The following is a 15,640-nucleotide window of genomic DNA, read 5'->3' as shown; positions in this document are numbered from 1 at the left end:
AACCATTGTTTTTAGGCACATCTGTTTCAAAACCCCCATCACATGCTCTGAACAGATAACAGGGCAGCTACTTTAGGGGGGTCCACTGACAGTCGTCTCATTGTCTGTAAGGGTTAGTTGACCATCTCATGACAACAAAACCCCCTTGAGTATTTCTTAAAGGGATGTCTGTTGCTCTGCACACCACAGATAAGTTACTTACTAACTGAAAAGTCATAAGGTGTGACTTTTCAACTGTCATCTGATACCATGTCTGTGTGACCATCTGTTTCCTGTTTTTGTCCATCTATACATTCACTGTTCCAAATATGGTCATTCCTGTCATCCTTTACCAATAAAAGCGCCAGCTCTGCAGACAGCCAGTTGAGAGAAGTTCTGACGAGCTAAGAGAAGGGCCGTGTTGCCTAAAGCTTCTCAGGATTCCTCTCCAACCTTCTGCAGAAGGCCATTGAAAATCATTCCATAAGTCTCCGGTGTCTTTTTCTAAGTTAATTAATGTATGTTGATGACTTTTTAACCTAACATAAGGACCAAAAAGACATGGTTTGATTAATTTACAGAGTCCTGATCTCAACCTTCTGAACACCGTTTGGATGGACTAGAACAGAGAATGTGAGGTAGGTCTTCTGATCCAACATCAATGCCTGACCTTGTAAGTCCTCTGCAGACTCATCGGACACACATTCCAACAGAATCAAAGCTGGGAAAGCTTTCCAAGAAGATTGGAAGCTGTTTCAGCTGCAGAAGGGGCACAAACTCTATATTGAAATGTATGTATTTGAATAAAGGCTTACTGCAGTTCCTGTTGGTGTAATGGTCAAGCTCACTAAATTGGGTTTAGGATTCAGCCCGTATTGGTCAAGAGCAAAAGATAAAGATGACGGCACATTGGCCTCATTTATCAGACATGGCGGTTATGTCGATCTTTAATAGCCACTTATCCTCTCTGATAGCATATAGACGTCTGGTTGATAACAATGATCTGATAAAACTCTGTAAAAGAACAAAAGTCCCCCCAAAAAATATAAAACTATCTCTTTAAATGACGTAATGTGATCATGTGGTCCTCATATGGCCCAACTTCAACTAGGTCCAGTGCTGCAGAGCTTCTCATCAAGATGATATACGAGCCATGGCTTGTCTCCCTCACTCTATATATCTCTCCCTCACTCTTTTGCTATCTCTCTGTCTCACTGCCCAACACATTCCCATCTCCTATATTAGATAATGCACAGCCCGCCATGTTAAAAGCAATAGATTATTCTCTACACTTGGTGACAACACGGGGGGGAGGGATTATGGAAGGGCAGACTGATGGGGAGGCTAATTTAAGCTGTTTCTAAGAGCTGAAGGGAACGGAGGTGTGCATGGCTTAATGGAAAGGAGTTTATGTGGCGAGGTTTTACATTTAATGTTTATATATGAGTTTCAGAGTGTGTTTCGGAAAACAACATGCGCCTTACTTAATCCACTCTCCTAAACTCTGCCACCAATGTAAATCTCTTCCATTACTAATGAACTTTTACAACAAACACCAAGGGTATGTTTGCTGTGTTGACAGAGTCTGTGCTCCTTAGACTCAGGGGACCAAAATGAGTTGTAAATCAACTCTTTTTTTTCCGTTGCTCTCTCTCTCCCTCTCTCTGCATTTTTTTAGATGCAACTTTTTTCACTCTCTCTTCTTCAGCCATATGGGGAATGACACGAGCATCCCTCATCTCCTACCACAGAGCAACTGGGCTGTGCTGCTCTGCGATGTTCTGCGGGGTATATAGTTAGCAGAGCCTGCAGTGATGTATTGAGTGTAATGACCAACAGCGTTTGTTGAGATTAATTGATACTAATGGATAACACAGTTAGCGGTGAGTGATGGCTGCTATGCCGCAGACACACTTCAGGACTCGACACAAATCAAGTTGTAACTCCGCTCCCACTGCAGCAACACGCTCCGTCTGCTCCGCCATATAGAGAGCCTGAAACAAAAGGGAGAGGTGTGTTGGAGCATAAAACGGCATCTCAGCTGCGAGTCAGATGGACGCCTTGCTGGAGGGTTTTTATTGCATACTGCTTTTTAACAACCAGATGCAAAAAAGAATGAAGAAACATGGCGTCTTGGATTCTTGGATTTTTAAAGTGCTTAACAGTGGCCCAACTGCAGCTGATTCAAAAGATACTCTGCTCAAAGGTTTTCTCAGTTCTCAAAAAACCATTCATTACTTTTTTTCCTTTAGTTTTCAACAGATTGTGGCCGTTTTAATTGAAACATTATTAGTTTTACTCATGTCACTGTGGCATAAACTAATCGTCTTTCCTTAGCAGCCCCTGTTAATCATGGAGAATGACTTGACAACTATTTAAAAGATAGTCCTTCACATTGGCCTGGATGACTCATCCAGTATGGCTGCCACTCAATCAACTCTGGCCGACCGAAAAAGCTTCCCCACTTCCTCTAGTGGCTCTCATTGCTCTTCTTCACGTTTCATGACTCATTTTCTTCGATTTCAACACCATCTCTGAACTAAGCTACTAGTTATAGTTTGTGGGACCACGAGCACATCATTGCTCTTCATCTCCTCCAGCAGAGTGAGTGACAGCTCTGACAGCCAGAAGGGTGAGAGGGGAGTTACTCCGCGGAGCTTCACACTCCTCTTTCTCACACACCGAGCTTATGTGATTCCCCCCTTCTTACCCCTCCCAGGAGCACTTGAATCCCATCATCTCTCTATGTCAGCATCGCCGTTGCAGTCCCCAAGTCATTAGCATAATATTCCCATTCTCCTGCCACCTCACTCCTTGAGTATATCATACAAACTGCTCCGTGAATCATAATGGGGATATCTTCTGGCCACGCTCAGACTTCTTTTTTAATTCTGGGTGTCATGCTTGCTCATTGTCATGGACTCGCAATACAAGCTGGCACAGATATTCCTTTAGAGACTTTGAACCAACTTTCATTCATTCTGGGGGGTCTTAGCCGTAGAAGAAGAACTGGACAACCCCCTGTGATGTCACCCACAAGTCTCCGTTTGAAGCCTGATGGAGGATAGCATGTTGTTAAGGCAGACTCTATCTGCCACTTGGAACACACGACTTTAACTTGGTTATTACAAGTTAGCTATTTTAGCTTTATTCAGCTCATGCTAGCCTGTGATGCTAGCTATTAGCTTGCATTCATTTTGATCTGTCTATCCTTTATCATGATGCTACTATAACAATATTTAAATGGAGTGGTGGTGGAGATGAAGTGAGGACTGGTGGAGCTCAGATGGAGCACTAGCGGGGCCCTCAATAATCTCAGCAAACTGACATGGCCTTTATGTCCACAGGGCTCCATCAGAGAAATGATGCCAACTAATTTTACATTACAGTCATTCTGCTCAAATCCTTCCATCCGTCTTCATTTCTGATGCCATTGCTGCGAAAGCATTAAGAAGTTCTTCCAGAGTTCCAATCAAGTAGCAATGACGTCACGGAGGAGGGAAGCTCAGCTGCAGGGCTGCCGCAAGGGGTGTGCGAACCGTGTGACCGCACGGGGCCTCGCGCTATGGGCCGTTTTTGAAAAAAAAAATAATAATATTTTTTTTTTTTTTCGTTTTTTTTTCTTCCTTTTTTCCCTTATAAATATCAACAGTCACGTTCCATTACAGACCTAAATGTGTACTAGTCTGTGCATATCAATAAATATATGTGCAATGATGCGCGTGTCTGTTGTTCAATACAACTGATCAGACCAAGCGCAGACACAAGCTGCTCTGATCCAGACGGTGGAGTTGGAACAAACTGTCACACAATGTCGAGAGAACGAGACAGATTCAGGAAATTTCCATCAGGGGATGAAAAAAGAAAAAAACTAAAGAAAATGGAAGAGTTTAATGCCTCTCTGAAAGGCTTGTTTGATAAATTTGTTCCAAAAATCACCGATCCGACCGGGTTTCAAGCAGCCGTGGGGCCCCGCGTCGAGGCAAGAGATGATGATGAGGCAGGGGAAGGTATCCAGTATTTTGATCATTGGAGAGTTAAAATTGCGCATATAGACACCCGATCAAACCTGAAAAACCCAAAAATTTCGGCTCTGCTCAGCTGTCCCAACTTCTGCCAGTGAAAGCACCCAACGATGCAGGCTTTCACTGGTCAGACCAGACAGCAGTTTTCGTCCTTGGATGAAAGCGACTGCTCTTTAACTAAGAGTCCTCAGACTTACTGCTGACCATGGTGATGTGTTAGTGTTTTTTTCTTGGCCGTTAATCTTCAAACTAATGACACAATTAACTACTAGATCTTTACTCAGGGCTCTGAAGTTAAGTCAAGACAGTCCTGAGGGCTGCATATCTAAAGTTATGGCAGTGAGCCATTAACGATGGCCATCACGGAAAAGACAATGCCCTTAATTATGAATACAGTTTTAACTTTATATGATTTTAACTGATGAGGTACATAAAAATAAAAATTTAATATAAAAGGTCTTAAATTGACTCCCTTTTGTAGCACAGCCCTAGTGGTCCTTCCTAGTAGAGGAACTGCAATTTATTCATTTATTAACTTTATGCTCTCTCCCTGGGATGCTGGATGTATTCCCTTGGTCTAAACCAAACCCTAATCCTGACTTTAACCATTACCGATCCCAAACAGAAGTCGAAGCTTAAACCCGACAGCGAGTGCTGTTTCGCCTCATGATAAGCCGGTTTTAGTTCCCACAGGAACTCATTACTGTTTACAAGGAAAAATTATCCCTGCAAAGTAACAAAAATGAGGACATGGACACTGTAAATCTTCTTTGATGCACTACTTATCCATCTCTCCATCCATCTAGCCAGGCGTTGAGTGACAGCGATTGTAATGAGAGAGCTACATTCAGAATAATGGTGGGTGAGATGAAGTGCAACACTTGACATGGCTGACTGGCTCAAATTGCTTACCCAAATCATCTATAATGTGTTCAGAACTTAGCACTTTCCCTCAAGCGAAGCCCATATAATGTATCGAACAGGAAATATGAGTCAAAGCCATTATTTCTTTCTTTCTATTTAGTTGAAAATGAACTTTCCCACGCATTCATGAAATTTAAAAAAACAAAAAAAGGTTAGACACAAACCTAACCCTCAGTGAAAGAACAGCCACTTGCAATAACTGCAACAAGACAGTTAATCCCTGCTCAAGTGTCAGCTGGAGGTGGTGTAAGGGCTAAAGGGATGGCCAGAGTGGTGTAGATTGTGTTAGAGCTTTGTAATTGCCTAAACTCCCCTAAGCACCTGCAGGTCTCCTTTTCAACTTCAGCAAAAACTCATTTGCTGTCCTACGAGTACAGAAAATGGTGAGGAACTTGTAATCTCTTGGATTGCAATGCTACACCGGGTGACCGCAACTCAATATCCACCTGCTGTGGAACCAGGTGAAAGACTTAATTGATTTTCTTCAGTCGAGGTTTTTTCCCTTTGAAGCAGCAGCAAGAAATATTGAACACGTATTAACGAGTTACAGTATCATTACTCTAAAAACACAGGCAGAGTTTTTCCAGCAGCTGTTTGCCCTGCGGATATCATTACATTTTAAAGCTGAGCGGTGCAGTTCAGACCAGGTCTGCACGGCCTGGTCTCTTCTGCCAGGTGTGCAGGACGGATGACTGTAGCTACGTTAACTATTGAACACCAGGAGACCAAACCCACGTGACACATTTGACCAATTGTACGTTTTGTTGCTAGTTTAGAGCAGTGGTCCTCAACCTTTTTTCAGTGATGTACCCCCTGTGAAATATTTTTTCAGCCAAGTACCCCCTAACCAGCGCAAAGCACTTTTGGTTGTAAAAAAAAGACCTAAAACAGAGCACTGTGCCATCAGTAACTGATTTATTAAACATAAAAATATTGCTGCTACGCTTCAACCACGACTCCATCGTTGGTCCAAGTGATTGACAGGTGAAGCCAGGTGGCATTGACAGGTTAGGTGGAACCATCCTGGTGTGGGGGAGACTCTGCGGTTTTAGGATAATAAGTTGAATAGATTATTCCTGAAGATAGAATTCATTTTATGAATTTAGACTTATATTTTCCTCAATTATTTATGAAATATGTATTTTTAAAGGTTTTTTGCATGGATGCTACTTTTTAAATATATGTATATTTTAAAATCTCACGTACCCCCTGGAATGCCTTCACGTACCCCCAGGGGTACGCGTACCCCCATTTGAGAACCACTGGTTTAGAGCAACAAAATCAACCCCTCTCTTTTTTTTTTTTTTTTTTACCTTGTCTGCACACATATTATTGATTGATACCATGACGGTAGAAACCAAAAGTGTATATATGTGCATTATTACTATATTTAATATATATACATATATATACGCACACATATGCGTACACATACATAAATATACACATACACATTTTTTTTTTTTTTTTTGGGGGGGGGGGGGTGACGACATCCACTGCCAATCCAGGAAGCAGGAACACACGGAGACACACGTCAAGCACTGGAAATCTGCAACAAAAAACCACAAACAAAGCACGAAACCGGCACGGAGCCAACCAAAACAATAACAGCAATCAACCTAAATCTTGAGATCTGATCGCAGTCTGAGCTAAGCTATCGCTACCGCTACCTAAACCCAAAAACTAGAGAGCCAGCATGCAGGTGAACAAGCCAGTGTGTATGTCTATGTGTGTGTGTGTGTATGTATATGATCATGCGTGTGTGTGTGTGTGTGTGTGTGTGTGTGTGTGTGTGTGTGTGTGTGTGTGTGTGTGTGTGTGTGTGTGTGTGTGTGTGTGTGTGTCAACCCCTCTCAACCTCTGTCACACTGGTTTGTGACATCACAACAACCAAGTTCTACTCTTTTCTTTTTGTGCTACTTCGGGTTTTGCGATCTTTAATTTGACTCCACTTGCAAAGTCGATTCTTACATTAATCTCGGCACTGCTCAACTGTCTACTGGACGCCCTCGGCAGCATCTTCAGAGAGTCTTTTTCATTCCTCACTGCACCACCGAGTCTCACCTCCACCTCGTGTTTTCCACTGATGGAGATGAAATTATGTGCTGTGTTGTTTGTCCAAAGATGGTTGTGATGCTTCAACACTTCCTCACCAATCAACACCACAGCTTTGCTTTTTCACCACGTTGCAGGGACATAGTGAACCTTTGTTGACTAATCGGTGTTTCTACTTCACCTTACCTCTTTACTTACCACCCAACAAAATGGTGCCAAAATGTGGGACAAGATGATTGGATATAGTTAACTGTCTCGAAAAAACCAGACAGAGTAAGTGCGTATAGTTTTACGGAGAGGAAACTGGCTCGCACAACTACAGCAGACGTCACAGCACAGGAGCCTTGGAGGCTCGGGAAATTAATTATGGAGGAGAAAAACAAGAGATGGACTGAACAAGAGACCAGACAAGAATAAACCTCAGGCCATGTTGTCCCGCTACACTTGCAAGGGAACCCGCTGAGCCACAAACTGGAAAGGTTGTTCTCGTGCTGCTTTGAACGTTTGGCAGTGCGAAAAGAAAAAACAAAGTGTCCTAACTTGAACTCCCGATTAAAATGTTGATAAGGAAGGAAGAAAATGGGGAACTGTTAAGGTTCATCACTGAAGTGAGAAATAGTTCCAACGCCCAGAGGTTGTGATAGAGAGGCGTCTTTTCAGATCAATACAGTCTCCCTAAAGATAACAAATCTCATCTTTAATTGCTTTTGTAGCTACAGTGCAAAGCAGACCTTAACACAGCAGATGCTAAGGCAGTAAACGAATCTTATCAGATCACAAGTGCAGATGTGATGCAATAAATACATAAAACAAAAGTTTATTTTTTAAGTACAGACTTTATACATGAACAGGGGGGTGGGGGTGGAGGGGGGTGTCTAACAGTAAAAAGTACTTCCTCTCAAACTGATTGCTAGGCTGCTGCAGCATCACTTTCCTAATGTGAGTGATGGAGGATTTCGTCTACTTGACTCCATCCAGAAGGGATGAGAGGAATGAAACAATTTGTCCTACAGCGCCCTGAATGTCAATGTGGACCACTGCTGTGCTATACCGCCCCCTGCTGATGCCTGCAACGACTGATCCGCGTTCCCAGATCATGTCTCCAGCAGGAAACTCCAGATTCTCACTGGGAATCAAAGGTGATGCCCCTTCAGGTGAAGTAGCTCTGCAGTCAGAGAAAAAGAAACCAAATCATTTAGAGTTAATTCACACTTTGCTCAGAAAGTGAACCGTATACATGCTAGTTGAAATTAAACGACCACACAATATAGGTTTATTTGTGATCTTTAATGTCTTAAAGCTCACGAGCAGCAGCCCCGTCATAGTGGGGCAGTTTGCAGCAGCACCGGATGTCCGTTTAACAGATGAACAAGGTTCCTTTGTCATAAACTGGCTTTGTTTTCAAGGGAACACATTTAATGATTTAGACTTGTAGCTGTTATCCTAGGTGGTCCCAAGCAGTGACTGGTGGTATGGAATGTCTGCACTCAAAAACACTGTTAGTATTTAATCTTCAGCTGGGATCACTGTAATAGCTGTCAAATGAGCATTTTTGTCTTAAAATGTATGCATCATATATCACTTCATAATGTAGTTAAACTTGCTCTTTGATGTCTTTGAAACCTTTTTACAAATCAACACATAAATAGTGATTACACAGCAACCTTTAAAGTTAACATCAAATCCCCATGGAAAAGGCCATTCTCTGTTATGACTGTTTTCACTTTCAGTTTCAGGGAAAATTGCACATCTATATGTGACACTTGAAGGAATACAACCTGACCAGTAGATGGAAGCAGCTTGTAAAGTATCCTTAGCTCCCTGCAGCTCAACCATCTGCCCAGTCAGGCTGCATCATTGGATTTAACACAGGGGCAGTGCACTTCCACACCCGAAAAGGGTTTCATGGCTTCTGATTGGCTGCAGCTTTTTCCTTTTTTTGCTCAACTTCTCCATATAAAGCTTTTGATGGGATAAAAACTCTTTTGAAGTGAGTGACAGAGCTCATTTGATGGAATTACTGCATTAGATTGGGGACGGTAAACTTTGTTCTGGATCAACTTGTCTGGATTAGACTTTTTCCAAATTTTCATTGATTTTTTTATTGTACTCAGCTTCAGTTTTAGACTTTCCAGCAGTTTTTTTTTTTTTGTATTATTTTGATTTGAGTGGTCTTGACGCACCTTTGGCACTATGGCGAACTCCTGCCTGCAAGTGAGCGCCTTTCTGCTGAGCTGTCTGGGCTGGGTGGGCGTCATCATCGCCATATCCACCAACGACTGGGTGACGCTGTGTAAATTTGGTTTGAACACCTGCAAGAAGATGGATGGGCTGGGAAGCAAGGGACCCTGGGCTGAGTGTGTCATCTCTGGAGCAAACATCCACTGCATGACTTACACTCAGATCCTCAACCTGCCAGGTAATCACACCTTCAAATGCACCTTCTGTTTTTGTTTAATTCTATGTCTATGCATTTTAGATTCTTTTACTTCTGTTATATTTACCCAAAACCTGCAGCACGAACCCATTCTGTCATTTATTCCATTATCAACTACAACTCAGTAATAGAAGTTCTTCTTTACATCTTTTTTTCTACAGCTTATATCCAGACCACTCGCGCTCTGATGATCACAGGCTCCCTTCTGGGTCTCCCAGCGGTGGCAGTGCTCCTCATGGCCATGCCGTGCATCAGCCTCGGAAATGAACCCCAGAGCTCCAAGAACAAACGTGCAATCCTGGGAGGAGTTCTGATGCTGATAGTTGGTGAGTTTATTTCATTCACACGGAGGAACTCTACCCGCTTAGTTGGTGTCAGCTTAGTTTAATGGGTGTGAAAAGAGAGCAGGAGACTGCTGTCTCCTCTAAAACTTCCCAAATTTGACCTCATTTTTTCTCAGATGCTTACAAGCTGCAGAAAGCAGAGGATGTTGAATATAACAGTCTTCCTCCCCAGGATGGACACATTTGCACGCATTCCCGCTCACGCATTTTTGGATGTTCCTGTTCCACTGAACCCTTCCCCTCAGACCCCATCACATTCCTCTCATCCACCTACTCTCGTCCACACCCTGCCTTTGTCCCGAGCCGCATGGGAATTCCCTCCCTGGGCTACCCGGAGTACTGTGACTATAAATATTTGACCGTTGGCTGCAGCTTTTTCCACCGGCTGTTTCCCTGAAAAGAATCGTTAACACCTGTGTCCACACAAGTTTATTTTTCCACTCCCCTTGTTTTTTTTATATCAAAAACAACTTTAACCTACATTTGTTTTGAAATACGGATATATCATAGAGGATAATTCTTTTTCTACATGTTTGGGCACCCTTGTGCCACACAACACTGAAATAAAAAGGGTCAAAATCATCCCCCCTGTAAAACTGCCATCCCCCCTTTCCATCCCTTATGTAATTTCATCAATGAATGTGGTTTTACTGCTATTTCAACATTTAGAGTCATCACCAGAAAAATAACTTATTTGACATTTTTCACCTGTTTTCAAGTCAATTATCACAAAATCTGCCGGAGGGATTTATCTTCTTATTACAAGCAAATAAATGTTGTTCCACTGGCAGATTTTTCTACTTATTTCAAGTGAAAATCTACTTGAAACAGGTGAAAATTGTTGTTTTTTCCAGTGATGAGTCTTGTTTTAAGTGTAATGAGATTTTTTTTACTAAAATGAGACATTTTAACTAGAAATAAGACAAATATTCTTGTTAAGATTTTGAGTTTCTGCAGTGATCCATTTTACTTATCCTGTGAAGAACAGAGTCATATTGATAAGTTGAGAAAACTGTTTTTATTTTTGTGTTTTGATGTATTTGATGTAAGCCCAGTGGATATTTAAAGCTTACAGAAGGCTGCATTTAACTGCTGCTATGTCATCCCTGCAGTATTTCTGCAGGTGTTTTGGTCAGTGCTATTATTTGAAATATATTATATTATTTGTAATCAGCACAAATTATCTGTCCCCATATGATAAAATCCACCATCCCCCCTGATTGTTTTTTTACAAGTACTGTATATATCTATAGTCATCGCATTAAACTATTAATAATAGATATTGGTTATTGCTTTCATAGACATATGGCAGACAGTTGATAGACTCATCTTCCTCCAGGGTACTAAAAATGTTACTGCTTTTCAATTCAGTAGCTCTTCTTGGTTGCTCATGTACACACTTGTGTTGGTGGCTTGGTGCTGAAGCACCAATGTAAAGTCAATTGTTTTGGCACCACATTTGTCCAAAAGCAAAGAAAAACCATGTTCCATCTCTACCATCCATCTTAAAACTAAGTTTCCTCTTGAGTTTTTCTTAAGTTTTTCTTATGAGATATTTTGGTTTCAAACCCAGATATCAGTGATAAAACTGTTGTAAGAAATGACTTTGTTTGAGATAATTCCATCCAGTGAGGAGATGCCTTCATGACGTAGGGAGTGAAATCAAGATATGTTGTGGGACATGTAGTTACAGTACATGTATGTATCTAAAACGGGATATAGTGTTGCAAGTACACGATTATCTCTGCATGGTCTCGCGGGCCAGCTAAAGTAAGACTTGGCCTGAGTTTGACACATCTGATGTAGAGCATTAATACGTTAAGGCTAAAGATTATTTGCCCGCTTTCAGGGCCTGTCCTAGGATTTTGCTAGCCCTAAATACCATAAGGCATTTATGTCAAGATCCAGTCCTGCCAGTGTTTAAATCCCTTGTTTTTAGTTCTGTAATTTACGGAGCCCCTAAAGGGACACCGATTTTTTTATTTTTTATAATGAGTTTTAAGCGTGCGCGTGAAACCTTTAAGTGAGCACGTAAAGTTGTTTACTTGCAAGCAAAGTGGTAATGTCCTTATAATGGAGTCCCAGGTTAAAATATAGCTCAGCTAAATCCTGTAATGTCATTTCCCTTCATAAACAGAGCAGGGCGCAACTGGAGGGTCTCCTGTTCCAACAAAACTCCCATGTACTTGTTTTTACGTGCTCACGTAGAACAACTTTTAGGCGCTCACTTATAAGTTTTGCGAGAGCGCGTGAAACTTTTTAGTGAGTGCATAAACGTTTTACGTGCTCACGTAAACAACTTTACGTGCTCACGTAAACAACTTTACGTGCTCACTTAAAGGTTTTACGCGAGCGCATAAAGGTTTCAAGCGCGCGCGTAAAACTCATTATATATTAAAAAAAAATCCATGTCCCTTTAGGGGCTCCGTAGTAATTGCCCTCAATTGTTAAAACTCAATTTTGTTACAAAATTATTTTTTTTTAATTAAATAATACTCATCAGTCTGAATGTTTTCTTGCCGAAGCAAAGGTGATGTAGCAACCTGTCAGTGTCTCCTTTTCAAAGAGTATTCTGGCTTTGTGGACCACCATTGCCCATCCTACCTCCTCGTGTGGGACTTATCAGTCATTTAGAAGGAGGCTTTGGCAATGGAATCAAATGTAACCGCAAATTTATCTTGTCACACTGTTGTTAGCATCACAATTGCTTAAAGACATTTGAGCGTATCTATGATCCATTCCGACCTTGCTGCGAGCCGGCATCTTGAGAAACTTGGTGGCCAACTCTCTTCACACCTGGCATTGAAATGTGTTCTCAAATGCAGTATTTACAATACAAATCAGTACTGTACATACCAATGCTGTTTTTGAGGTGTGACTACAAACACTCAGGCCACCTTTGATTGTGTCCTGAAGGATCAGATCTTGCATTCAGAATGTGACATTTAACTAACAAGAGCCCAAACCTAATGCAAGGTCTGATTCCCAGATAAACTGAGATCCAATCACCGATGACACACCTGAAGGTGGTGTGAGACACTTATGTCCACATAATCTTCTTAGTCTGAACAGGAAACTTGCTAGGATGGATCGAGGGATAGCATTAACAAGAACGTTAATGTACTCAAGCTGCAGCTTCTTGTATCGTATACACCCACATTTGTATTGTACATATTCTTTGTTGGATAAAAGAACAGTTTGTATAGGGTTCTTTCTTGTTTCCAGCTGTAACGTTGGTGTTTACAAGTTAAAGGACACACATGTTTATTTTCATACAAGTCAGAAATGTAATCATCTGAGGTACACTTTGCTACACATTTTAATGCCCGGTGTTTAATTATGAATACTGGCCACTTGTGATTTATCAGGTTTCTTATTAATTCCAAGGTCAAAAAAGGCCTAGAGCATGTATCACATCAATGTACCTGGAAGTTTTTATGATGATAAGTAGCATCCCCCGGTGGTCCACATTCTCTGCATGTGCTTGCAGGGTATCATCAGCAAGGGCATCCTGCATAAAACTGGGCCAAATGGATGTGCAGACTATTATCCGCTGTGGCGACCCCTCTGCCTAGAGGGATTAAGCTGAAATGGTTGTTGTTGTTGTTGTGGTTGTTGATAAGTAGCATCACTTTGATTCTCAACTGTTTTCCTCTTAGGATTGTGTGGTTTGGTGTCCACCATCTGGTTTCCCATCGGTGCCCACTACGAGGAAGTCGTCATGTCATTCGGCATCTCCCTCTACTCTGGTTGGATCGGGACTGTTTTCTGTCTGATTGGTGGCTTCATCCTCATGTGCTCATCAGACTCCTCCTCCTCCACCTCCTCTTCTCGCTCCTACCAGGAAAACAACCATTTTTACTACTCCAAACAAGGAGGTGGCAACCTGCCAGCTGCCACCTCCACCAATCACGCCAAAAGCGCCCACGTCTGAAACACGGAGAGGTTCTGAATGCTAGGGGGACGTGGAAGGGACTGTAGTTTTGTACATATGCACAAGAACGAACAAATTCTTCTTTTCATATCCAGTACAATTATATTATCATGCGAATCTATTCTGGAGGAGATGGAGTCACGCTCACATGTTAATTCTGGGTGGATTATGTGAAGGTTAATTACACGAAGTCTTGAATGAGCACACAGCACACATTTTTTTTTTAAATAAATCCTTGGGCTGAGGTTTGTTTTTGTCCGGAAGAGTTCACCTTGCAGCCACCTCGTGTCGGGTGTAGTGTGGACTCACCCTCCTATTACATCATTGTACAATCGTCTGAATAACAGCCGGCTGAGGTCCAGTGTCACACAAGGCCTTGATTACTGAGATATTTAATAATATTGCTATTTTTTTGTATCATGTACCAAAAGATAAAATCTTGTGAGCTTCTTTATTGATGAATATGTTTCTTTGTTTTTTTAAAAACCAAATAACATCATGTTTTATTGTTTTGATTTGAAGCAGGGTATGACAGTATTATACTTAGGTTTGTGTTCGCTATGTTTATATTGACTTTTGTAAAACTTTTGAGTGATAGACTTTTTACACTGCCCACAGATTGATGGGAGCATCAAAGGAAACATTGATTTCAGTAGAGTTTAAACCATCAGTCTTGTTTTCTGTTTTAGTGGCTCATGAATTGCTCAGTAGACTGTATAAAAAGAACTGGACGAACGCGCTGTGACATCATATCAGGTTTCCGGGGCTCTTGATGTCTCTATATTAGCAGGACGTGACTCAACCCAGCCCCGGTCAAGGGTTAGTCCCCTGGGAGAGTCCAGGCCAACCTGAAGAGAGCTGCGATGGGCTCAAGCAGATCCCTGTGACTCTGAATTATGATGTATGGATAATAGATAGATGGATGGATGATTATGCTCTTTTACCTCCGAAAATACAAAGCACAAAATAGATAAGATAAAGTGATGACAGCTGCAACATAGCTACCAACAAAAAGAGCACACAGTTAATTATGCATGAATTTGTGGTCTTATAGAAATTTTACCGGATGAGTTTGATATAAATTCACCCTCCTTACGGTTGTCATGAAAATTGAAGTTAAGCCATGTAGAACAAAACCCTTTTCTGAAACAGGCTATAAATATTGTTTTTCTTCCTGCTTTTAAGTTGGACATTTGAACATGGTTGTCACCGGACACTGACTTGTTTATAGAACCGTCCCCTATTGGTCAGTCCAGGAACTGCAACTATCCCGACTTCAACCCTGGCAACTGCTTTGAAACTGGATGTTACCGCTTGATTTGCACTGGAGCATCACATGGAGGAATTCAGATCTGTTGTCTGATATTCGTAGGCCAAAAATCAAAAATAACAATTTCTTTCAACTAACATCTGCTCTAGGTTTAAATGATTAACTGTATGACAACAAGAAAAAAAGGGAAAGAATTTTGCTGTTAGACAAACATCCTCTTATTGAATTGGTCTCAAAAATCAGGAGATTTATTAACTCAGACTCAGACCTGATGAGAACAGAAACAGCGTCAGCTATGAATATTTATTGTTTCACAGATGTCCTACTGTTTTATTTTCAACAATAAAGATGAATTAATTCACACTGGCCTTGTTTCAGCATCGTTTACCTTGATGGATTTATTTTCTTTTTGTCTTAGAAATGCAAAAAGGAAAATGACGTGGTTAATATCCGAGTAAATGGTAAACATTACCCCAGGACAAGCTCTGTGATGCGAATGACAAAACGAGTATGTTTCACAGTACATGTGGACATGAGTGTCTTTGTTAATGTGACTCTAAGCTGAAAACAGCAAGAAAACATGAGCTGTTGCAGAACTTGCATCTGTGACCTTGAAGCAGATAAGCACAGAAGACAGTGTCGCTAAGACTCATAAAGCCTCACAGTCTCCCT

The 15,640-nt window shown here is 41.4% G+C and overlaps 1 protein-coding gene across 1 annotated transcript; it reads left to right on the top strand.

Moving 5' to 3' along the window:
• Positions 1-8,987: 8,987 nt before the first annotated feature.
• cldn11a (claudin 11a) lies at positions 8,988-15,331 on the top strand. The gene is made up of 3 exons (XM_061743088.1): positions 8,988-9,402; positions 9,582-9,746; positions 13,424-15,331. The coding sequence occupies exons 1-3, from the start codon at positions 9,177-9,179 to the stop codon at positions 13,696-13,698; spliced, it is 666 nt and encodes a 221-aa protein (XP_061599072.1). The 5' UTR covers positions 8,988-9,176; the 3' UTR covers positions 13,699-15,331.
• The last annotated feature ends 309 nt before the right edge of the window (positions 15,332-15,640 follow it).

The sequence above is a fragment of the Cololabis saira genome, chromosome 16 (genome assembly GCF_033807715.1).
Source record: "Cololabis saira isolate AMF1-May2022 chromosome 16, fColSai1.1, whole genome shotgun sequence".
Taxonomy (NCBI): domain Eukaryota; kingdom Metazoa; phylum Chordata; class Actinopteri; order Beloniformes; family Belonidae; genus Cololabis; species Cololabis saira.
Note: the sequence above shows the minus strand (reverse complement) of the source record. Positions and strands in the feature narration are given on the sequence as shown.

What these genes read in the sequence shown, in the direction of transcription:
- cldn11a (XM_061743088.1), top strand. Translation starts at nt 9,177, where the DNA reads ATGGCGAACTCCTGCCTGCAAGTGAGCGCCTTTCTGCTGAGCTGTCTG. An exon ending in TCAGATCCTCAACCTGCCAG is followed by an intron (nt 9,403 to 9,581) that starts GTAATCACACCT and finishes TTTTTTCTACAG; the next exon opens with CTTATATCCAGACCACTCGC. An exon ending in AGTTCTGATGCTGATAGTTG is followed by an intron (nt 9,747 to 13,423) that starts GTGAGTTTATTT and finishes TTTTCCTCTTAG; the next exon opens with GATTGTGTGGTTTGGTGTCC.